The sequence below is a fragment of the Camellia sinensis genome, chromosome 13, assembly GCF_055761805.1.
Source record: "Camellia sinensis isolate YWXY chromosome 13, ASM5576180v1, whole genome shotgun sequence".
NCBI lineage: Eukaryota > Viridiplantae > Streptophyta > Magnoliopsida > Ericales > Theaceae > Camellia > Camellia sinensis.
This window is the reverse complement of record NC_138973.1, coordinates 59,631,227-59,656,715: the sequence shown is the minus strand read 5'-3', so window position 1 is coordinate 59,656,715 and position 25,489 is coordinate 59,631,227. Positions and strand designations below refer to the sequence as shown.

The 25,489-nt window shown below is 33.2% G+C and overlaps 2 protein-coding genes across 8 annotated transcripts; both read left to right on the top strand.

Moving 5' to 3' along the window:
* The first annotated feature begins 209 nt into the window (after window positions 1–209).
* On the top strand, window positions 210–7,185 carry LOC114292577 (putative glucuronosyltransferase PGSIP8). The gene is made up of 5 exons (XM_028236562.2): window positions 210–825; window positions 4,528–4,786; window positions 5,649–5,850; window positions 5,975–6,122; window positions 6,337–7,185. The coding sequence occupies exons 1-5, from the start codon at window positions 572–574 to the stop codon at window positions 6,872–6,874; spliced, it is 1,401 nt and encodes a 466-aa protein (XP_028092363.2). The 5' UTR covers window positions 210–571; the 3' UTR covers window positions 6,875–7,185.
* A 1,328-nt stretch (window positions 7,186–8,513) lies between these two features.
* Window positions 8,514–24,705, top strand: NS1 (Class II aminoacyl-tRNA and biotin synthetases superfamily protein). Of its 7 annotated transcripts, none has more exons than XR_014348898.1 (19): window positions 8,731–9,198; window positions 9,313–9,381; window positions 10,454–10,564; window positions 11,737–11,841; window positions 13,122–13,259; window positions 15,306–15,386; window positions 16,222–16,299; window positions 16,421–16,489; window positions 16,588–16,662; window positions 16,794–16,877; window positions 17,059–17,145; window positions 18,349–18,444; window positions 18,529–18,603; window positions 19,899–20,025; window positions 20,284–20,435; window positions 21,312–21,536; window positions 23,497–23,682; window positions 23,864–23,915; window positions 24,159–24,705. XR_014348898.1 is itself a non-coding variant. In XM_028236559.2 (15 exons), exons 1-15 carry the CDS (start codon window positions 8,797–8,799, stop codon window positions 20,397–20,399), a joined length of 1,713 nt encoding a protein of 570 aa, XP_028092360.1. In that variant the 5' UTR covers window positions 8,514–8,796; the 3' UTR covers window positions 20,400–20,864. The 7 variants fall into 7 exon arrangements, 1 of the variants encoding a protein (XP_028092360.1); XR_014348901.1 differs by having other exon boundaries at window positions 23,864–23,945; XR_014348900.1 differs by having other exon boundaries at window positions 23,497–23,754.
* The last annotated feature ends 784 nt before the right edge of the window (window positions 24,706–25,489 follow it).

Genomic DNA, 25,489 nt, shown 5'->3' with positions numbered 1-25,489 from the left:
TATCCATTGGATTAATAATCCTAAACCAAAATGTTATTAAGCCCACGAATTAATAATCCTAATCCTATGTTCTAATCCATCCAATCAAATATGCCCTATAATGCAAGGGATCAAAATAAAATACATTAATAATTTAAAAAATTTATCTGTATATTTTTTGTAATTTAAAAAATTAATATGATATTTTTCAATAATTTATAACGTTGCCTATAAATAATCTTTTAAAAATTCCAAACTCCTGATAGGTACCTCCCTCCGATAATCTGTACCCTCACAAACAACGCACCTCTCTAATCTCTCTCTCTCTCTCTCTCATGCTTGTATCTATATAAAATGGAGACACAATCTGTTGATTCGATCCATTCCAGACTGGTCGCCGGAATCGTCGGAAAGTGAGCTCCGGCAGGTTCTGATTTCCGGTGAAGTTTGGCCGGCGAAGACATACTCCGCGGTGGCGAAGTCGACGGAATGAGTTGGAAATACTAGAGAAAGCTTAGAACGCCATAGAAAAGCTTGGAGAATAGATACGGAGTTGAAATTTTGATTTGGTGACTGTGATTTTGACTGTTCGATGGGGAAGAGGTTGGGGATTTTGGCGAGTTTGGTGGTGATGGTGTTTTTGACAGTAACGGTAGAACAAACGACGGCGTATAGAAGCCAACACAGAAACGCGTACGCGACGATGATGTACATGGGAACACCGAGGGACTACGAGTTCTACGTTGCGATACGAGTCATGATTAGATCTCTGGTCAAACTCCGCGTCGACGCCGATCTCGTTGTCATTGCCTCCGTCGATGTCCCTCTCCGTTGGGTCCAAGCTCTGTAAGTACCCCCTTTCTCTCATTCTTCGCCACTAAAGTGCGCTTTGAACCATGGCGCACTTCAGTAAGCCTTCCTTGCATCTTTTTTTTGGATGTCTTTTTCTATAATTTTTTATGCACAAATTGGTTTTGTTGTGATTGGTCCCAAACAAAGGTAGGTGCTCAATCCGAAAAAATTATGTCCTATCAAAATTTTGGAGTTTATAGCTTCCAATACTTGATTCTTCTCCTTTTTAAATTTTGTGATACCCTGATTGTTTTGATTTTTTTTTTATTAATTTTACAAAATGAAGATTTTTTTTCTCAATAAAAAAAAAAACCCCTCATACTCTATAGATGTATATAAATATATTTATATATTCTTGTTATTATCAATTTTTATTTTTATTTTGTTTGTTCAACCATTTTGATACATATAAAATATTTGATATTAAGTTATTTATTTATTTGTTTATTTCATTTATGGTGATATAAGGAACATCCGAAAGAACATGATTGTGATTTTTTTGAAAAGAGTGGTGTTGGATTTTGCTCTGACTAATTCTTTAATATATAAATTTTTTTTCTTATATATATCAATTAATTATCAAGCTTAAGTATTTAGTCGTCTTAGGCAGAGTGGAAAATAAAGAACAGTGACTGTGATTTTTAAAATCAGCTTATGTGGTCTGAAGCTGGAAAACTATTCAAAGTATGTGGAAAAAGTTTAGAAACCCAAGATTTATATTGCTGTGATTAGTATACTTTAAAAATTTCATTTTAAAAATAGTGTATGGTCTGAATTTGATTTTTATAGTGTAAAATTTACATAATATTTTTGTTTTTTTTGTTATTGAAATTTACTGTTCATTGATAGAGTTAAGACCACCTTGTCTTAGGCTGGATTAAATTAAATATTTGGGCCACCATAGATGTGGAGCCCATGTATCCAAAAGAAAGGGGCCAAAGGTTTGCTTTTTTGGGTTTGGAAAGTCTCAGTTTGTTTGGATGAAACAAAAATGCTTGGAGCCCAAAATTGGGACTCCTATGACCTCTAAAATAATGTGCATTAATTATGCGTTTTTGTTTTTTTGTCTTTTTTTTTTTTTTTGGATTAATAACAGGTGAGTGAGAGTTGTGGGATTATGTTTTTTGGGGTCCGTAGCTTTGTTGCGGATGAAATTGGTAAAAAGTGAGGAAAAGAGAAAAAAATTAATTTTTATGAGCTTGTTTAGTTTGAAAGTGGTGAAAAATATAATAAAATTAATTTTCTTATACAATTGATAGTATTGTAATTAATTTTTAATTTTTTTCAAAAAACACAAGAAAATCTTAATGTGTAGATTATTTATAACTAAACTTTTAGGGTCCGACTAAGTGTTATAGTAAAAAAATTAAAAAATCACTATAAGTTTTTACATCACTCTTTTTATTTTTTTACATATTCTTTCATAAAAAACAAAAAAGTTACTAAAATAGCTTGTTCTCAAACGAGTCATGAGTTTTAGAATTATAATTTGAGTGTGGAATTGTGTTTTGAGTTTTTGAATCATGCTTTGAAAAGAGAAAATTTGTTTAGTTATGAGTTCTGAAAATAATTTTGGGATAATTTATAATTTTTTTAATTTATTTTTTGATTGATTGATGTATAGAATGTGAGAGAATGTGAGAAGAGAGATGTGACAGAAAAAGTGATTGATTGATTAATTAATAATAATAATAATAAAGAGAAGAGATGTGTTTTGAAAGTAATTTTAAATTGTATTTTAAAATATGTTTGGTTAACATGTGATTTAAAAATATAGTTAAGTTTTGAAAACCAAACCCTACCTTAATTTTTTCTATTTTTTTTCTTACCAAATTTCATCTTAATCAAAATGCTTGCAAGAATATATATATTTTTATTATTTTCTTTCACTTTCACTTTCTACAAAAATTTATTTCTAATTAGACATAGCCTATTAATATAAAGATTAGAATGCAGCCAAATATTTTTTTATTTTTTATTTTTTTTTTCTTTTTGAAAAAATTACCATATACAGTCTGCTTCTGCCTTGACTTGTTCTTATACCATGGGAGATAAAAGAATGAGGCTAAAAACAACCAATCTTTCAAGGCCATGACCAATAAATTCATGTCTTCGGCTCTACCTTTATGTTGTGTTTGGTTGAGGAATTTGAGTAGGGATTTGGAAAGGGAAATGAAAAAGGTAGGTGAAATATGAATAAAACATGCCTAAATTTTACATAGTTTCACACACCTTTTCCCTTTCCCTTTCCCTTTCCCTTTCCAAATTCCTCCCAAAATCCTCCAACCAAACACACCATTAGTTTGGCGTCTCTCCACTTGGAAAAAGTGGATAGTTCAGTAGAAAACAATTAATCTCGACAAAGACAAACTTTAAGACTTTTAGAAATAGTTTATTCAAAAAAAGAAAACATATTTCAAATAATTTATTTTTAAAAAATTAACAAAGCACAAGGCATATAACCTCTTTTTTTTCTTTTTTTCTTTTTTTTTTACTATTAAAAAAAAAAACTTTTTAGTGTTTTCCAAAAAAATAGGCAAGCTTTAGAATTTTTTTCATTAAAATACTTTCAGAAATAATTCCCCCCCCCCCCCCCCCCCCAAGAAAACAAACATGCCTTGATCTTTCCTTTTCTCTAATTAATTGACCCTTGAACCACACCCAAATTGTATTTGCACTTGGGATAAAATTAACCCACAAAATTTTGATACAGAATATTCCCATTAGGCACTTGATTTTTACAGGGCGCCATCGTTACAGCTGTACTTTTCACGCGGGGAATATCTAGTCTTGAATAAGGCATATACACAAGTACAACTCCATATTTGTGCCTAATTTTATTTAATTTTTTATTTTTCCAATAATTACTACGTGTTGTGTTGCTATCCCTTTCCCTTGCAGTGGTCCTGAAGGCCCTAGTTGTATCGATAAATGCAGATTTTTCACATAATTCATGTGCAAAAAAATACCCAGAAAATTAGTGTATGGTTAAGATTTAACTGTTATATGTTTACATCAAAGAGTTATCTAGACCAGTTGGTGCTTCAAAGGCACCCTTGAATGGGGGTGTGTGTGTTTTCTTTCTTTTTTCAGTCTCATTTTCTTTTTGATAATTTTAAGAACTTCTGAGGGAAGGTTAGGAGCTGCCATTTGAGTTAGCAAGTGTGGGGAGGGGAAGGTTTAGAACTTTGAAAGGTAGTAGATGCAAGAAAGTTGAATGTTGGATAGGAATGTTTGTTGTTCTACTTTTATCACACACTTTCCCAAAAATGACAAACTTCTTTGATTGCCACTCTCTTCCAGAGTGGCACTGACCCTACACATGTTACTCATATATGCTTAAACTAGTCTGTAAGGTTAATGTTAAATTGGTATGAAAATTGGTTTCAGGATGACCAACCTGTGATTACCCTCACCAAAACAATTTATGCTCCTATTTTACACTGATACACACGCAAGTGCATACACACTTCACAATGTGGAACACCCCTTGCTCAATCTGAATCATGATCCAATTATGATGATTTCGTCATTCTTTTTTTCACTAGTTATGAAATTCCAAACACAACTAATGCAAGATATATAACTGATCTGAAAACATCTTGACAACGTAATTTTAGGAAACATGTGTGTTTCAGTTTGTTTTTCACTCAATATCAACACAAATTGATTGAACAATTGCACTTCATGGGTCAGGGAACAGGAAGATGGGGCAAAGGTGGTAACAGTGGAAAATGTGGATAATCCATACCGGAACCAAACCTATTTTACCAAGAGATTTAAATTAACTCTGAACAAACTCTATGCGTGGAACCTGGTTGACTATGACAGGGTAGTTATGCTTGATGCTGACAACCTCTTCCTCCAAAAAACAGATGAGTTGTTCCAATGTGGCCAGTTTTGCGCAGTTTTCATCAATCCCTGCATATTCCATACTGGCCTCTTTGTATTACAGGTAAAATCTACCTCACACACTTTTTTGTTGAAGATTTCCTTAAAGTGATTTCCATGAAGGATGACAACTACTCAAATTTCACTTTCTATGCATATAAATTCTACATTTGGGGTCGCTAGTGCAATTTCTTATGGCATTGTTTTTGATGTTTCAATATGGAAAATATATATCTTTTTTAATGTATAAAGTACACTACTTAGAACATATTTTGAAGCAATGCCACGCTTTTTTTCATACCCAAATTACTCCTATGCAACTGTCCAGCCTTCTGATTTCAAATTTTATTTCAAGTTTGTTTTTTTTTTTTCATCTACATTCATACTTTTTTCTCCCAGATGACGGTTACAACCATCATTTCCGCATGCACATCGCATGTGTAGTCTTCTAGCATATATGTATATATATACTAGAGAAGGTGAAAAAGAGAGATGAATGCACACTGAATAATGGGCCCGTTCATAGTTTCTTTATGAAGGCATGTAATGCAAGTTTCATTCTAGCTTTCTAGGCTCACCAAACAAGCTTGTTACTATAAGTTATAAGCACACTAGAAACCTAATTGAAACATTTGTTGTTTAAGCCAAATAGACATTATTCTAGCTTGAAATTTATTGGAATGTATCCTTTGTTACATTAACAAAATTTTACTGCTGAATTGATTTTCCGAAAAAACAAATATTATACTGCCACATGTTTGACAGAAGTTGAGATTTTTCATTGGTATATCAGATGGATACACGGACTTTATTTTTTATTGGCAAAAATAAAAATTTGTTGTCTTGAAATAGAATAATACGTTGAGGTAATAAGGATCGAGGGAGAAGCTTCAATACTAAAAAGTATTATCCCAATGAACTTGCAGCCATCACTGGACGTGTTCAGGGACTTGCTTCATGAGGTGGAGATTGGGAGAAAGAACCGGGATGGTGCAGACCAGGGTTTTATGGGAAGTTACTTCCCAGATTTGCTTGATCAGCCAATGTTCCATCCACCCCTCAATGGTTCCAAGCTTGAAGGAACATACAGACTTCCTTTGGGATATCAAATGGATGCCTCCTACTATTGTGAGTAACAGAACTTTCTTTCAGATTTTCACTCTTTTCCAACCCTTCTATATAAAGTCCAACTTCATATTTGTAAAAATTTCCATTTTTTGTTTCAACTGTCTTGGATGTTTGTTGGTTCCAGATCTTAGACTTAAGTGGCATGTACCGTGTGGGCCTAACAGCGTGATTACTTTTCCGGGTGCATCGTGGCTGAAACCATGGTATTGGTGGGCATGGCCTGTCCTGCCACTGGGTATCCAATGGCATGAGCAACGCCGTCAAACTCTTGGGTAAATCCAAAATCCATTCTCATGTCTTGGCTATAAATTAATTAAACAACATACATATAATTTGTAAGAATTTTACTTGTCATCAATCCTGAAGATGGTGTGACCAATTCATGCTATTTACAGTACTTTTCTAACTTCTAATCCAACTATTTTCGTAGTGTAATTTTTGTCTTCAGTCATTTATCTTAACAATTCATGCTTTGTAATTCAACAGGTACAGTGCAGAGATGCCTGTTGTCTTCATCCAGTCAATATTTTACCTTGGTATAATGGCAGTGACACGTCTTGCCCGACCCAACCTCTCTAAACTATGCTATCGCCGAGCAGACAAGAGTACCTCCTTAATACAAGCCAGCCTCAAATTAGTAGCCTTATGGTCCATTCTTGCAGCCTACATAATCCCCTTCTTCCTCATTCCTTGCACGGTCCATCCTCTACTCGGCTGGAGCCTGTACTTGCTAGGGGCATTTTCACTCTCTTCCATAGCAGTTAACGCCTTTCTCCTCCCAATTCTGCCCGTCTTAGTGCCATGGCTCGGGATTTTAGGGACACTTTTGGTCATGGCATACCCTTGGTACCCAAATGGTATTGTGAGAGCTCTGTCTGTTTTTGGGTACGCCTTTTGTTGTGCACCGGTGCTTTGGGGTTCGTTGGTTAAGATCATGTCGTGCCTTCAAGTTTCACTTGAAAGGGAAGCTTTCTTGCCGAGATTGGGAGAATCTACATCACCTCCTGAGTTCAAGTTGTACTAGGATACGAGGCACAGCTCATCGTGATTCGAATGATTGGGTAAATGGGATTCTTTGGACAAATCTCAGGAGCTTCTTAAAGCTGCTTATTTATGATGGGGATAGAAAATGAGAAGGAAACCGGAATTCTTTGTTAATCTGGGCTGCTCTTGGTTGCTGGTTTTCGTGCTGTTATATGTATAATACATTTTTTGGACAGAATCCCATTGTATAATTGGATGTGTCCTGGTATGAGATTTCATCATTTTGGAAACATTGGATGGAGAAACTGTTGTAACTTTGGATTTTTAATGTAATAGATTTGATTTTGATAAGCTCCGGGTACTGTTGTTGTTGTGATTGTGATTGGATCTAGTTATGCTTGTGAAGAATTCAACTGAAGCCTCCATTTTTTCCCTCCTATTCGCCCTAGACAAAGCATGATTTAGGGAAGAAAATATGATGTACTTTTCGATCATGCTGTATGGGCAGAAGTTGTGCCGATACATACACTTGCACTAGCCCATTGTAAGTGGGCCGGTCCATGGGCTCGTACCGAAGGACTGTATTGAGCCCACTCATTGCTCATCATGGGTTTTACTAATTATCTTAATTGTGTTTGATTTGTGTTTGTAGAGTAGTTTTTGAGATAAAAAGTACAAAAATTTATTTGGTTTGTCTTTTTTCGGAAATGGTTTTGAAAAATTATTTTGGGAGAAAGTTTTAAAAAAAGTGATTGATTTGATGCGTATGAGAAAAAGAGAGTGATTTTAGAAAATAGATAACTAAACAAGATTTTGAGATTTTTTTTGAAAAAATTTATTTGGTTTGATTATTCTTGAAAATTTGTTTGTAGAGAATTTTTTCTAAAATTTTTTCTGAAAAACAAACCAAACAAGGCCAGTGCAAGTGTATAAATCATTTCATTATATGTATAAATCGTTATTGTGTATAAATTGTTGAGAATTTATTTTTTAAGTTATTGTGTATAAATCATTTCTTTATATGTATTTGAGCAAAATAGATAGTCTATTTCACAATTTAAGCACAGACGTAAAAATTTAATACAACTATCTAATAAATCTGATTTTTTTATGCAATATCTAAGATGGAAAAAAGAGGATCATTGAGAAATTGCAAAACAAGTGTTTATAATTTTTACTTTTGCTTTGTTTATTTGGGTAGAAAATTTTGTTATAATGAAAAACATTTTTCATAATCAATGGAAAAGAAGTCTATTTGAATAAAAAATATTTTTTTAATTTTAAAATGAAAAAAAAAAATTTATGAACTAAAATCTTACCAATACTATTATATTACCACCGCCACTCTAATCTCTATCATCACTATGGCCATCAACAGATCGCCACTACTGCCTTCATCCCACCACTATCACCACCAAATATAAAAAAATATTTTCTAAGAAATAAAATTTATAAAAGATATTTTTCACCCAAATAAATGAAATTTTATTTAGGAAGAAGCAACACTTAAAGGATCGTTTGAAAAGTACTAAGTCCTCGTTTGGGAATAGGTTATTTTAGTAACTTTTTGACTTTTTACGAAAAGATGTGCAGAAAAGTAGAGAGGTGATGCGACTAGTTTTAGTTGGCTTTTTGACTTTTTGACTAAAATAGCCAGTCCCCAAACGAGGCTTAATTAGTATATTTTTTAATTTTTTATCAAAAAATGTAAATATAGATTGAGATTGAAATAAAACGATTATAACCCAAATAAGATAACGTGGTAATGCCAAACAAGCCCTTACTAACCCATGTGCCAAAACGGCACAACCCGGCCCGTACCCCGGAAACTTCAGTGCCGGGCGGGCGACTATCCACCCGTTACCCAAATACGCAATGCTACGCCAAATTCGGATAAAAAACTGATCCACGGGAAGAGGCCACGATCAGCAGCACACAACAAAGCAGAGCAGCTTGGAATCAATGGCGGCTGCTCTATCACCCGTCTTCTCTCCCCGCCTCAAACCCTTCTCCACCGTCCGATTCCTCTCCCTCTACCGCAAACCAAACCCTAAGTCCATTATCCCCACCTCCAAACTCACAACCCTCACTTCCAACCCCCCACTTTTCCCCTCAAAATTCATTCTTTACTCCATTCCTTCATCCTTTTCTTCCACAATTCCAGCATCCAATCGTCGGAGCTTCTGCACCATTGTCGCTGGAGCTCTATCTTCCGGCGATGAAGTCGGTGAGTTTCGCAAAAAATTGAGGATTGTTGATGTAAAGGGAGGGCCTGACGAGGGTTTGGATCGACTAGGTCAGACTTTGGTTGTCAAAGGTTGGGTTCGGACTCTTCGAGTGCAGAGCAGTGTCACTTTCATTGAGGTATACTTATTGATGAAGTTGGGATTTGTATTTGGGATTTGGGTTAGTGTGTCTTGAAAGTTTCGGTTTGGTTGGTAATTATTTGGAGAATTGTATGATTTTGTGGGTACATAGGTTAATGATGGTTCGTGCCTTTCAAACATGCAATGTGTGATGAATTCAGATGCTGAAGGCTATGATCAGGTATCATATCGAGCAGCACAATTTGTATATATCTATTTTATTTACTTGTTTATTTTTTAAAATTTGGAAATTCTAATTTTTAGCGCAATTGTGTGGGCTTGTAAGTTCAAATCAAACAGAGGGTTTTCAACCATATATATCTTTGGTTAATTTGATGTCAGGTTATGTGCTTTTGTTTTGGTTTGTTTAGGTGTGATATAGGACAATATTTTGACTCGAAAGTGTAAAATTTATTGGGTACTTGTCGTCCCATATCTCAATGAGACTTGTTAAGAATGATTAAAGCCAAACCTATAGCATACTACATTCAAGGAAGCGGAATGAAAATCTTGGCTCAAACTAAAACTTGACTACAGAAGTTCTAGTGTTCTAAATTTATATTTCTATCGCTTTCTTGGGCCTCTAGAGGGATGCGACAAGTGTTGGTTTGATAGGCTAATTCAGTTTACGAAACAGGTCTTTTGACAATGGCTGAAATGTTTAGGGCCTCTTTGGCATAGTTTTAAGGGAATAGTTCTTAGAAACAATATTTTTTTTTTTTTAATTTGAAATTTTTAGAGCATATAGTGTTTTTGGTCATTTTAGTAATTTGTAGAAAACAAAAAGAAGAGAACATGAACAACGCTATGGTGTTTTGTGAAAAATGGTTCGTTTTAGCCCAATTTTTTGAAAACACATTGAACCAAAGGAGTTCTCAACTATGATTCCTCATTTCCATAAGTCTCAAAACAGTAATTATTTTTATAAACTCAGATAAACACAATCTTAGAGTTACAAATTTTGAAATATGGATAATAATATTGCAAAGAGTTGTACCTTCTTGCATTAGCAATATGCTGGCACGAGTATCCTTAGATGTGCTTCTAGTATTTAGTGTGAAGTTACCTATTGACTTGTCTGAGGAGTGTTTTGAACAATTTATTAGTCAATTCTATATGATTTGCACACTTTTTCTTTTCTTAGTGACATTACAAAAATATTTTACACTGCATTATGGTTACTGATATTTCTTGGCTTTAATGGTAAATAAATCTGTGATTTTGTTATTTTAACCTCTAGAAGTTATTAATAGGTGGAAAGTGGCTTGATCACTACTGGTGCATCGATATGGGTGCAAGGGATTGTAGTAGCCAGTCAAGGATCAAAGCAGAAAGTAGAGTTGAAGCTTGAGAAACTCCTAATGGTAAAGGGTTTCTTACACCTATTGTTATATAGACAATTGTTGTGATGGCATTTTGTTGCATTTTTTATAAGTCCCCTTAGATTTTGTGGTTGTTGCAACTCTGCAAAGTTCCGTTCCATGTAAGCACCTGCTTTAAGGTTGCTATGGCTACAAGCATGTAAATTAGAAACATTTTTCCCACTTATTGGAAATATTGAAACTTTTTCCCCTTTTGTCCTTTTGTTATCTTTTGTATTTTATATTATAAATAATGCATGAACATTTCCATATGTTATTTACCCCTAGTTGATAGAATTTAATGTCATCGACGGTATTCATTTCTTTTTGTTTCTTTTATGCTATAGTTCTTAATATACTTAACTTTTTTTCCCCTGTACATATATATGTGTGTATTTGTATGCATGTATTAGGAAGCTAATCCATTCCAGAATACAATTTTTTGCAGTTCTATGGCTATTTATTACATATTGCCAGATTCACTTTAAACAAGATTCTCAGTATTGGATGTTATTGCTTATGGTTTCTTGTAGCACTTCACCCTTGAATAATGAGTTAAAAAAAAAACAGTCAGTAAGGCTTATGAGTTAATAGAAGTAAAGAGTATATTCTGTTGCTTGATGTGAATTTTATTTCAAGCTAAATGTTAATTTGAGAACTTAATTAATTTATGATTGTGCTTTGAATTGTTAATATATATATATATATAATTTTTACATCATTTCCCTGTTTTTGGAGAAAGTCTAAAACATGAAAATGTGTATGACGTAGATGGCTGGAAGGATGATTGAGCATTTTCTATTTTATGTCATTTGTCTAGGTGATTACTTGGCAGCATCTGGCTACCAGGTAAGTACTTGGCAAATAGGCCAAGTTTGTCGCATAGGGTTGTGGGGGGCATTTTGACAATTGTGATCATAATCTTCCCTTCTTTTTTTTTTCCAGATGATGAGATAGGATATTATGTGAAATTTCAGCTATAATAAAGCAAATACAAAAAGTAGAGATGGTGCATATCTCCTTAATAGAAAGAAAATTGGGAAAGGAAAATCTTGGGAACATTACTTCTATTTTTTGATGGGCACATTAGGACTTAAATATTTTCTATTCATTTTTATGTCCCACTTGTATATTGCATATTTTTTGCTGCTAGTGATCACTCATTCTTTTTGTAGATTGGAAGGAGTGACCCTTCCTTTCCCATCCAAAAGAAAAGGGTCAGCAGAGAATTTTTGAGAACCAAGGCTCATCTTCGTCCTAGAACAAACACTTTTGGTGCGGTATGATTCACTTCTTGTTTAGTTAAGATGGCATCTATTTTCATTTTGTTACTATTCTTGTAGATATTTGGTCAGTTAAGTTCACACAAGTCTTCTTTTCTTTCATATTTTTGTGCACAAAAATCTTTGTTCAAGAGGTTTCATTTTGCAGGGTATACACATTGTATTTTGTCTTAAGAAATAGTCTCCCTTTTTTTTGGCTTTTTTATTTTTTTAATTTTTTTAATTTTTTTTTTCCTACCTCATCTGCATCAAATAAATTTTTGAATTGCTTTGAAAAGATTGTTTTGGTTTGAAGTGGAACTAACATAAATTTTGTATAATATACTAACAGAAAAAAAGGGTACATTGGATATAAGTACCAAGGAATTTATTGTTGGGGATCAACAGTGCAGGCGCAACAGAATTTAATTTTTTATATATAGATTCCTATAAACCTAGGTCATGTTTGTGATGTAGAGAAAATATGAATACATACACCAACCATAGGTATAATTAGATCAATGCCTCATGCAAAATCAAATTTCATGCTTGAGCTTTGAGTCCACTCCAATCTTAACAATTCGGCCCCAAAAGTATCTGCAGAGAAAATATCAAGTCAAAAAGTCAACATGGAGTATCACGATTCACGCTTACACGCCTTAGGATTGAGATCTTGGATTTTCAGTATAGAGTTGGAGTATAACATCATAAAATCACAATAAGGGACATCTATAACTGGACAATATTTCTACAAATTGAAATTTAGTGAGGTTAAATTTTCTTCAATTTCATTCTCTGTCCTTCCCCATCCAAAAATGATGATGTTTTGAAAATTTTGTCTTGTTAACTTGTCTACATCACATTACTGCATCTTGTCTTTGTGTCTAAGCTTTGGAGTAGTAGCTGCCATTTGGTAAAGATATGTTCTTTGTGGATATCCTTGTGAAGAACAAACTTCAGGCTGTCACATTAACTTGGGTGTCAGGTTCAGTTGGCTCCCACTTTTGTATGAAAAATTGCTGTATTTACTTTATACTTCATAGCCATTTAGCCTAAGAGGTGTTCTTAACATACAAGCTTGCCAATAATTCAGATGTGTTATGCCTTCAAATCATGTTTATTTGGATGAGTCATTCTGATTCCGCTTGTTGTCTGCGTATTCTGTTTTACTATCTAAAGGTTGACTGTTTTGATATGGTTATGCTTTCTTACATTGGTGTAGATGTAGTGGCTTCTAACATCAGGTATCTTCTTTGGGTCTATAATCTAGTTATGTTTGTGGTGTGAGCTGATTTTAGGTTGCAAGGGTGAGGAATGCTTTGGCCTATGCTACACATAAATTTTTTCAAGAAAATGGCTTTGTTTGGATATCTAGTCCTATCATTACTGGTTCAGATTGTGAAGGAGCTGGTGAACAGTTTTGTGTTACTACTCTGGTATGCTCTGTCTTGCTTCACTTGGTGGATAATTTCAAACTAATATTTGATGCTTGATTATTCAACAACGAGATTTGCACTCTGCATGGCTGCATTGTTTCATTTACATTTTCTTCTGTTAAGTGATTCTATGCATTTTGCTTTTTCCAACCGCCTCTTGTTTTACTATTGCATCTTCTTTGGCTTTTATTGGAGGAGATATCCTCATAGCTTGTGTTTTCTTTTTTCTTTTTTTCTTTTGGGGGTTTCTTTTTTTTCTTTCTTGTATTTTTTGTTGCTAAATATGCAACATGATCTTTGTTTCAAAGTTTGAGATTGGAATTAGTTAAACTTGCATCATTGTGTGGATTGGTTTATATATAGTACTGAATTAAGTTGCTGTTCACATTTGATATGTTATGGATTAAATTGAAAATGTATCTGTAGACACTTCTGAGTTGATATCCCATTAGCAAGGGTACTTTTTCCGCATCTATGTTTGAGATTGGAGTGGATGTTGTTTCCATTTTTTCTTCGTCAAAATGCAATATTTTTGTTTCTTCTCAAGTATAGTTACTTGTTTATTTTGATGGGCAAATTACCTGCACTCCCTTGAGATTTAGTTAAATTACAGATTCCCTATGAGGTTTCAAAAATTACATTCCGCCCCTCCACAATTAATGCCGTTAATGGAGATCATAAATTGACTAAAATGCCCTTTGACAAATAAGGGCAAATTACCGACACCCCTTTGAGGTTTAGCTAAATTACAGATTCCTCCTGAGGTTTAGCTAAATTATCATTTTTAAATAAGTTATGAAATGCAAAATTTAAATGGAAAAACACTTATTATAGTACAAAAAATTAAGGTTTTAGAGGTCAAAATTTAGAGACAAAATTATTTTTAAGGGACCAAATATTTTTGTTCCGAAAAGTGACATTATATTTTTAGCAACGAAAATTGAACATTAGTGATTAATTATTATCTTTTTTGTACCAAATTTTTGCGTCTCAAAAAATAAACCATTTTGGTACTAAATTATTTTGTCTCTAAAAGTCTATTTATTAGTGACATTTTCAAAATTTCATCGCTGAAAGCCTTGTTTTTGGCTTTTCAAGGCGACCTTTTAGCGACTGTCCTTATGACGATAGAAATTAGTCCTTAAATGTCCTTTGCAACAAAATTTTCACATTTAAAGATAAAAAAAATTGGTCTCTAAAACTCTTATACGTTGTAGTGTCAGATGGTGAAAATATCATAAAATTAACAAATAATTAAATAAGTTACCAGCACAAAAAATGACTTATCAAAAGATTCTTAGGATATATTTGGTTTGATTTTTAGAAGTTTATTTTTAAAAAAATTAAAAATTAATTTGGTTAAAAAATAAAAAATAAATGTTATTTTTATATAATTTTATCTTTTGAATGGTTGGAAATAATTTTTACAAATTAAATATATTTTTTCATATTTATTTTTATTAAATTAGTTTTTATTTTTAAATTTTTTTTTTTCTAAACAACAAACCAAACATGGTTCCAAAAACTTAATTTTTTTTTCCCCCATCTAACGTAATTCTTTTGTAAATTTTGTTGATTTATCAAAAGGATTTCAAGTTAAATTAGGTTGTTTGGTGCTTTGGAAAGGTATCAGGGGCAATATCGTTCATCAATTTATATTTTGGTGATGTTAGCTAACCATTCTTAACGTTTAGTTAACGGCAGGGGTTAAATTGTTATGTGAATATAAACCTCGGGGGGCTGGATGTAATTTTTGAAACCTCAGGGAGGAATCTGTAATTTAGCTAAACCTCAAGGGCGTGTAGGTAATTTGCCCTATTTTGATTTACTAGTTAGTTTCAACTTTGGAATGCATGGTGTATAGATCTGAAATATAAGTGAGTTGAGAGCAATATCTGAATTTCATAGGAGAAGCCACATAATTAGTGGTATTGCTGATAAAATTAAATAAATTGTATTTTAAGTCCACTACAATTGCTTCCAGTTCCAGTTGTCCTGTTTATTTTTTGTTTGTTCTAAAAGTTTTATTTTGTGTTGATTTTACAGATTCCAAGCTCTCAAGAACCCGCTGATTCTATGGCAAATGCCATTCCAAAAACAGAAAATGGTCTTATTGATTGGTCGCAGGCAAGTCAAATTCATATCCAAGCTATTCACCTATACCTTGTAGCCAAAATAGTGTGCACCGGTTCTATGTAGATTGAAGTACATGACCATCTTAAGTACCCGACCTTCGAAATTCTGAAATTCATTTCCGTAACTAGTCTATTTTGGCTAGTTGGTCTTGGTTGGTCGAACTACCATATATTGTTCTCTAAATACTTTTGCATCTAACATTAATACAAACATTATCCCTTTTACAGTACACCATCCATTTATAAAGTAATTTTGTACATGGAGGGGCAATTCAAACTTCATTTTATTTACTCAATTGCTATGAACGTGCAGTCGATATTCTATGTGGGTGGCCAGAGCTGGGGGTGGGCAAGGGAGGGTGGCTATAGCTGTGGGGTGGGGGTAGGGTTGGGGTTTGGGAGGTTAGGGATGGGGATAAAATTGGAATTTTATGATGGGTTAATATTGCAATAAAAAATAATGAAGAGGTGGGGATCCAACAAAAAAAGTGGGGTGCTATTAGGAGCACTTATATCAAATGGTACCACCTATATTTTTGAGAATTTTTTTTCTTGTGCAATGAAATACGGGGAAATTTGGGATTTGCCAATTAGTAATTCATTCGTGGAGGATGAGCGTGTCGTGTTCAAAGGAATATGACGCATTGTTCATATGTATGTAGATATGTATATTTTGAGGAGTGGTGTTGGGATTATCCTTCTTCAGTGATACTTCTTGTGTGGAAATTGCTTATTAGCTTCTTAATCAAGTTCTAGAAGGTCAGTGCCATGTTTGTATTTATGAAATACTATTAATGCTGAATCCCTTTCCTTATTTCATGTGCCAGGATTTTTTTGGGAAGCCAGCATTTTTAACTGTCTCTGGCCAACTCAATGCTGAAACATATGCTACTGCTCTCTCTGACGTAAACATTCTTATCTCATTCTTATCCTGAATTTTATGCAACTGTTGAGCAAAACTTTGGTATTTTGAATTTTTCTTATTCTTTGTGTATTTTAAGTTTGACATAATTATTTAATTTCCAGGTGTATACATTTGGTCCTACATTTCGAGCTGAGAATTCTAACACTTCTAGACACTTGGCCGAATTTTGGGTACTTATTAGCTTAAATTGTTTGATCTTCGATTCGTGTTCTATGTGTTGATTTACTATTGAATGACATATCTTACAAATATTCTCCCTTTTCCTTAGATGATTGAACCAGAACTTGCATTTTCTGACCTGAATGATGACATGGCCTGTGCAAGTGCCTATCTCCAGTACGTAGTATGTTACTTTTTCACATCTATTTTGTTGTTTATTATAGTACCATATTCTGGAATTGATTTCTCATTTCATGTGTTATATTTTCTTATAAAGTTGGACTATTGGAGTCATATAACTTTTATACATGGAAGGTAAAGCACGTCCTCGAACACTGCAAGGAGGATATGGATTTCTTCAATACTTGGATTGAGAAAGGAATTATCAACCGACTGAGTGTATGAATTTACAGCGTAACTTATTCTTCAACACTTTTTTAAAACCAGAACACTTTCCGGTTATCTGGTAATATAACTTTGTTATCTATGCAAATATGTTGATAAAGTACTTCTCGGGTTATAGATTTTTTCTATTTTTATCTCTTATTTGTGAGTTCTTTTATCCTTATCAATTTGACAGGACGTGGTGGAGAAGAACTTTGTGCAGTTGACTTACACTGATGCAATTGAGCTTCTTCTTGGATCAAATAAGAAGTTTGAATTCCCGGTACTCTTTATTCCTTTGCATACCTTTGTATCTAACTTTTTGTATTTTGGTGAGTTCAATGAGGTATTGGTATTGTATTTTACATATTCTTTTGAAGTTGTGATGACCAATTTGATCCACTAATAATCAGAGCTACTATAAAGTTGATATTAAATAATTATAATATTAGAATCTTACGATTCGTGATTCGATTCGTAATTTTTGCAAAATTGATATGAATTAATGGGTGAATCTATTTTGGAAGCGAATTTCTAGGGAATCGCACGATTTACAATCGATTCATGATTTGATTCACTTTTTACGATTCATTTAATTCTTAAAATTATTGTGTCCAACATATTTTCGACCTTTTTTTTCTCCAATTTGTTTAGTGAAAAGGACATAATACAACTTTTAATATCGTTTAATACCAAAATAACCAATATATATACATGATTTGTTATTATTTTAGTGATCATGGAGTTTTAATAAGATTCAATCAAATTTAGTTAGATCCCTCATGTTTTAACCTTTCTTTTCATTTTTTTTTTTTGCCTTAAAAAATCACAATATTATCTTCTAAAGATGTTTAAGATTAAAGTAACTTACACCAAGAATTATTTATTGCTATTTTATTAAATTGAATATAGTTGAATATTACAAGGGTGAGGTCAATTATACCTTTTAAAATGTTTTAGATTTTAAAATAAAATATCATAAATAATTATTTTTTATTATTTGGTCACTATTACTTGGAAAAGTATATATGCTTATTGTCCAAATATCAATATTGTTGTTAATTATTGTTATTTTGAAAATTGATAGTTTGTCTATTTGGTTACTATCTTTATTAAGAATGATTGATAAAAATGTCTAAAACAGAAAAAAAAAAAGAAAAAAAAGTAAGATGGTACATAGGAATCTCTGTTAACTTCTTACTTATTAAATTACGCGATCATCATTCATAACAATATTTTTATTAAGTTTAAATATTTCATATTCATAAGCTATATTTAACATCTAAGTGTGTATATATATTCTTCTAAGTAATTTAGAAAAAGTAACCGAATCTTTACTATTCACTATTCAATTCGCGATTCGGTGCAAGACCATTTCAATTAACTATTCGAATCCCAATTTGACAACTATGTAAAAGACTTAATAATAATATGCAATCGAGCATAATACACTACTTGTTCATTTACCAGTTTTTTCATTTCGTAGGTGAAATGGGGTTGTGATTTGCAAAGTGAGCATGAACGGTATATTACTGAAGTGGCCTTTGGTGGATGCCCTGTAATACTAAGAGACTACCCCAAGGTATGGTTTTTTTTCTTACTTTAGTTTACATGGAAAACGAAAAGTGAAACTGATACTATAAGACTCTTAATTTACGACTTTCAGGAGATAAAGGCATTCTATATGAGGCAAAATGATGATGGAAAGACTGTTGCAGCGATGGATATGTTGGTTCCTCGGGTATGTGTTTGTTGCTTGATTTATCTTTATTGCGACTTGTCAAGTGGGATCAGTTACACGAACACTTTTTTGCCATTCCGCTCAAGGTTATATGCTCAGTTAAAATAAATAAATCCATTTTCTTCTTTACTATCGCATCTCATGTCAATTTAGGTCTTTCCATGCCCCTAATATTTCCAATTATGTATATGCTTGCTCAGTTTTAGAATCATGTTAAATGTTTCTTTTCTACTAATGTGTACATGACGCATCCTTTTTTTTTCTTGGGTGGGAGGGGGGGGGGGGTGTGATACCAAAAAATGAAAATATATACAAAGCTCAATGCATAGTCCTTAGGAGCAACAAAACAAAGGCATATGCCTCTTGCTCCGATAGACAACACTAACAAACAAAAAGACCTAGTGTCACAGACTGACAAATTTTGATGTTGTCCCTCGCTAGAAAGCTCTGGGAGGTTGTGGAGATTGCTAGAAGCTTCTAGAACTCCCTAGAGTCTTGTAGAGAATTTTACATAGTTGTAGATATTTGTAGATCCTTCTAGATATGTACATTCTAGAATGATTCTAGAATAGTTCATAAGATGAAGTAGGAGGAAGTGTCTAGAACACTCTCTATCATTGTAATTCTAGAATATTCTTTGTAGCCTATAAAAGGGGAGGGCCTCATTTGCCTAAACCATCCACAAGTAATCCGAAAGCATTCCAAAGCAATACAAAGCAAGCATTCTCCAAGAGCTCTCTCACCAACTTTCTCTAAGCTTTCTCTTGTGTGTGTGAATCTCTCCTAGCTTTCTTCCAAGAAGGCTTACTTAGGTGCAAGCAAGGCGTGCTACAAGCATCTAAGGCCACACGATTGGCTTGGAAAAACCAAGGCTGTGACACTAAGCACTATAATCTTTATCCTTTGCTTTTATTATGATAAAATTGACTTAATTGCCAATAAAAAGTAATAGGCCAGAAAAAACTCTTTCTGCCTTCTCATCTCTTGTACAGTTACGGCCATGCCCTTGGTGAACTTGTGTAAAAGTTGTAAAAAAAGTGATGAAAATCTTACTTATTATCTTTCTATATTTAATTTCTAAAAAATTAATAATTAAGTAATAGTAAGCTGATACCTAACTTGCTTATCCTACATGCTCAGTAAGACAGTTACTTAAATTGCATCTTGGTGTGTGTGAGAACTTCAAATATTCAGGAGAACTATGCCCCAGTTCTTTTGGGGTAATTGGAATGAAATTAAAGCTTTCTTCCAATCCCCCTCCTCTCTCTCTTGAAAGGTGCTCTTTTTTTTGTCAGGTTGGTGAACTTATTGGTGGAAGCCAAAGAGAAGAACGTCTTGAGTATCTAGAAGATCGCTTGGACAACTTAAAGCTCAATAAGGAAAGCTATTGGTGGTATCTTGATCTGCGGCGTTATGGTTCAGGTGATCTTGTTTTAAATAGCAATTTACATATCTAATCTTTAGATATAATAATATCTTGGCAACATTCCACCCTTTGATTCACTGCTTAGGGTTTCAAATGACTCAAAACCCTAAGGTTTTGGTACACCAGAGGTCGATGAGGCTTTCTGTGTGAAAATCATTCGTGTAATACATATATATATATATATATCATTTTTCTGAATTGTCAAGAACTTAGTACATATTAAATTTTTTTTTATTATTATTTTTTTTGGCTAGTTCCTCATGCGGGATTCGGACTAGGCTTTGAAAGGCTTGTGCAATTTGCAACTGGGATAGATAATATAAGAGATGCAATACCTTTCCCTCGGACTCCTGGCTCAGCTGAATTTTGATATCTGGCCACGTGCACATTTCATTGCGGTTCCCAGGTTGTCTGCTAAATTGCTTACACACATGTAATTTGTTCGCTTTTTCCATGTCCTTTTCTTGGTTTTGTAATTTAGAATTAGGACAATTGAAATTTTGATATCTGGCCACATGCACATTTCATTGCGGTTCCCAGGTTGTCTGCTAAATTGCTTACACACATGTAGTTTGTTCGCTTTTTCCATGTCTTTTTCTTGGTTTTGTAATTTAGAATTAGCACAATTGAAATTCGGATGATGCACGAAATGGGTTCTCTTCCCTTAAATTGGGAAGGCAACATTTTTCTGTAGGGTGGAAGATTGGATTAAATTAGTTGTATATCATTATTATTATTATTGTGGCATTTTTGTTTAATGTATTATGACATTGTGTAAGGTTTACATAAAGCATTATTCGAGGTGATGAATGAAAGTTCCAGATAGTTTCTTTTAGTTCTGCCATGTCTGAGTCTAGCTATCTGGTTGACATTTGTCCTTCATGCTCCAACATTAGCGTGTTTTTGAAATTATTTATGGTGTAATTTTTCCCAAGCTAAAAGTGGATAATGAAAAAGGTAATACTGAAAGCACTCCTAGCTTCCCAGTAATCTTGTTTTTTTTTTTCCTTCCGAAGCTTATTTAAGTTGTTTTGGGGCTGTTTGGTGCAAGAAGATATGCACACGGATGTTGGTGTATAGTTACTAGATTCATAGGTCTATGATTGTATGTATAGTTACAGATAGTTGTAGTGCCTGTTTGGCACAACTTATAAACAGCTTATTTAAGCTATTTGAGTGTTTGGCACAGCTTATCAAAATAACTAATAGCTTAAGTGAAGCTATTTTCAGCTTATTTTCCAAAGTAGCTCGGGGGATGCTTAACCAAATTCGACTTATGCAGGCAGCTGGTAAGGGGGGGTTAAAATGACTTAAATGCCCCTCCAAAATTGAGAAAATTACGAAATTGCCATGATATATCCCATTGCCCTAATCTCCTCTCCTCTCACACTACTCTCCTCTCTGCTTCTCTCCTCTCTGGCGACCGACGACAAACTCCTCCACATCTCCAAGATTGCAGCTAATCGTGCAGTTTGGCCCCTTGTTTCGGTTGACCTGCACAAAAAAGGTAAGATTTCATGCCCTTTGTATGTTATATATAGATATATATACATATCGATTTAGGGGTTTTTTTTTGGTTGCTCTGTGAAATGGTGTGCGAGTTGTTACCTCGCTCTCTTTTCTCGGTCTCTCCCTCTCTCTCTCTCTCTCTTCTTTCCCTTCTCTCTCTGATTACTGTGGAATGGTTTGATACCCTCTTCTCAATCTTTTTTTTTTTTTGGTTCAGTTTGGCACCCTTTTTCTATTTTTTGTTTTAGTTAAAGATTTCATTTAGCAAAAAAAACATCAATTGAAATTGATTTCGTATTTTTCCCCATTTATGCGTATTGATCACAGACATGTCTGCTAGGAATAAATAGAGGAAACCTGTGTTTGGTAAACAAAAACACTAGTTTAGTCAGTTTTATTTACTTTTCTCTGAGGTAGATTCGTCCTTTTCCCTTTTGTAGGTTGTATTCCTATTCCTTTTCCATTTCCTTTTTGTCTTCTTGAAACCTGTCTTTGGATTGTGCTATGTTAATGAAAAAGATTAAACTCATGCTATTAGTAGAGCTTTGTTAAAGATGTTTGCTTCATTAATATCTTTCATGAGTTGGTTGTCCGGAAAAGGAAAGCACTTGAATTGTTGTCATTGGCTATTCTTTCAGTTATTGCTATGCTTTCTTCTAGTTTTATGAACAACCTTAGGGGCTATATTATTGTGTTCTCAAGTGATATGCTCAGAATCCTAAAAGAAAGATTTATTTCTTCTAAATTGAGAAAGATATTTAATTTCTTCTTCAATTCTAAAAATTTAATTTATTTACTGCTTATGATCCAACGATACAGGTTTATAGGTCTGTATATCTCTTTGTTTAGATGTGGTTGGCAGAGAAAGTTATGAGCCATAGTAATGAATTAAGTACCAAGACAACATGCGATAAGTTGTAGCTTTATTTGTATTGACTTCCAATTCTTTGTGTATAGGGCTGATGATCCAAATGAGGAAATTTTAAGTTTTTGTTATTTGAAGAATTGTAAGGTTTTGTTATTTGATGAGTACATGTTAATTGGGTTTGTTTTGTTTGACTTTCTGTTCCACTAAACTGGTTGTTCATATCTTGAGGGAGTGCTTTTGCATTCTTTTACAACGTCAATGTGGTATTGTCTGCTATGCCCATTTATGATATCTAATTTAATGCAATTTATACATATAGACAACTCAACATTCTACATTCACACATTGTAACTTATCTGTCAAAAATAAAAAATAAAAAATAGAGTAAAACATTCATCACATTTCTTAATATAGAGAAATGTTATATAAATGAATAGTTTATAATTTTTTTAATATGATATCTATCATATTAATGAAACAAGTCTGGTTTTACTTTCCAAAATCAAGGGGTTAATTTGTAAGTTTATATGCTTTTGTTGTCAGCCCTTGGTTGAATAAATTTTGTTAAACAATATGTGACTCTCTCCGCTTCCTTCCTCTACCTGCTGAACTGTCAAGATAATGAAATGACTTTATGCCTTTGGTTTTCAGCCGAATATGACTAATTACTGAAAATACTGATTCCAGCAGCAACTCCTTGTTCTTTTTGGTTTTCAGTAGATACCCCAAATGGTTAAACTGGGTTGAATGACAATTTTATGTTACCAACACTGGCTAATGTCCTTTGTGTGATTACTATTATAATCATGTGCTTGTGCCCTGTCAATGGTCCGAGTTTGAAGTCCATCTTGGATGTACCATATCCATACTAAAAGAGCTGTCTAATTAATCTGGTTTTAATTTGTAATTTTTTTATACATGTATGTGAAAGATTCAAATTAATGGGTGTCAAATTAATAGGTGCAAATACAGGTTTAATCATTAAGTCACTTTGGACATTTTTTATATCCCCAAAAAATAGCAAATTATCTTTACTTTGTCCGCAAAGACATGTATTTCTTGTGTCAACTTTGGACAACTCATGTTACAGAATAACTATGGCCTTCAAACTGGACGAAAAGTCTCGGTTCAGGAGCAGGTTGCAATATTTTTGTGTATTGTTGGCGGTGACATTCGAAACAGAAATGTCCGAGAAAGATTTCAACATTCTGGTGAAACGATTTCAAAATACTTCAAGAATGTGTTAAAAGCTGTTACAATGATGTCTATTGATTAGGTAAAGCCTCAACCGAGAAATGGTGTGCATCCATATATTCGAAGCAACCGCAGATATTATCCTCATTTCAATGTAAATAACTAACTACAAATGGAACTTGGGTGTTACATATAATTAATGTTGGTAGGATATTTCTAATATTCTGTGATTAAAAATATTTATATTCACTATTTTGTAATAGGATTGTATTGGAGCAATTGATGGAACATACATCAAAGCATATATATCTCCAGGTAAACAATCTCGTTAAATAGGTAAAAAAGGTATGTGACTCAAAACATAATGACTGCATGTGACTTTGATACGTGTTTCACATTTTGCTTACTAGAATAGGAATGAAGTGCACACGATACTCGGATACACGGCTATTTTCTATTTGATTGCCACAGTAGATGCACCACACTCATATCTTCATATTTATTTTTACATTTATAATTGCTTACTTTATTTTATTAATATTTGAAATTTTAAAATAGGTGAGTTTTACTTGTTGGATGCTGGGTATCTAAACATGAAACGATATCTTACACTTTACAAAGGAGAGAGATACCATCTAGCTGAATTTGAGCATGGTTAAACCCTCCAAAATGCACAAGAAAAATTCATCCAAGCACATTCATCACTTAGAAGTGTAATAGAAAGAACGTTTGGGGTTTGGAAAGCAAGATGACCGATGATAAAGGATATCCCACTAAACTACAAGTGGTCAACCCAAGTCAAACTTGTTTGTGCAATAATGGCAATTCATAATTTCATCCAGCGAAGTGAGTTCCGCGATATGTCATTTGACTCTTATGATAGATTTACGAATTATGTGCCTAATGAAGAGGAAGGATCTTTGTCTCAATAAACACGACATGGAAATCATGTTGCAGGTGATGACAATGAGATGGAAGTGAGGAGACATAATATTTGTATGTCAATTTGCAGACGAAATTAGAAGTTCTTTAAATATCTAGAAAGTTTTATTTTTATTGTCTTAATTGTAATTTATTGTATTTTTATTGCAATGACATTTTCTTATTCTCTTGTGAAGTCAATATTAAAAAAAAATTAAAAAAAAAAAAAAACTTGAGGTCATGTAAAAATGTACCAATAGAGGTACTAATTATATTAATTTTCATTAATGAAATAACTTTTTTAAAATTTCAAAGTAAATAAAATGAAAATTACAATTTTTATGTTCATAAAGACAAAAATGACAATTTTACAGCAAAAAGCTATTTCACAACTTATTTACCAAACGGGATCTCTGCTGTTTAAATTCATAATCTCACAGCTGCACCAAATAGGTAATCAGCTTATGTTCACAATTGTAAACTATAATCTGTTAAGACATAATTTATAATCACTTTCTCATAACTCTACCAAACAGGACTATAGTTACATAAGGGCAATTGCTCTTAGGGTATTTTTGATTTTTTTTCTTTTCTTATATATATTATATTTTGAAATTTGTGCAAATGTTCGATGCAATGCAAAGATAAATAAGTTCAAAAAAATATCTGATTATCAATTAGGGGGGAGGCTTTTTAATTTTTGCTATCTAATTATTAACTTTTAACTTGATAAAAACTGTACCAAACTCACTTTTTAAACAAAATTTGTATAAAATATATTGACATGGAATATAAAATACTTCAATAATTGCACCAAACATAATTGATTACCTGTGCCTAAATTTTTTTGACCTGTATCAACCTCATTTCATGCCTTGTACCAATAGAAGGACCAATAAAAGGTTGAGATATATTTACATGAATTTAAGGATGAGATATCATTACAACCAACACAACAATTGCCCATC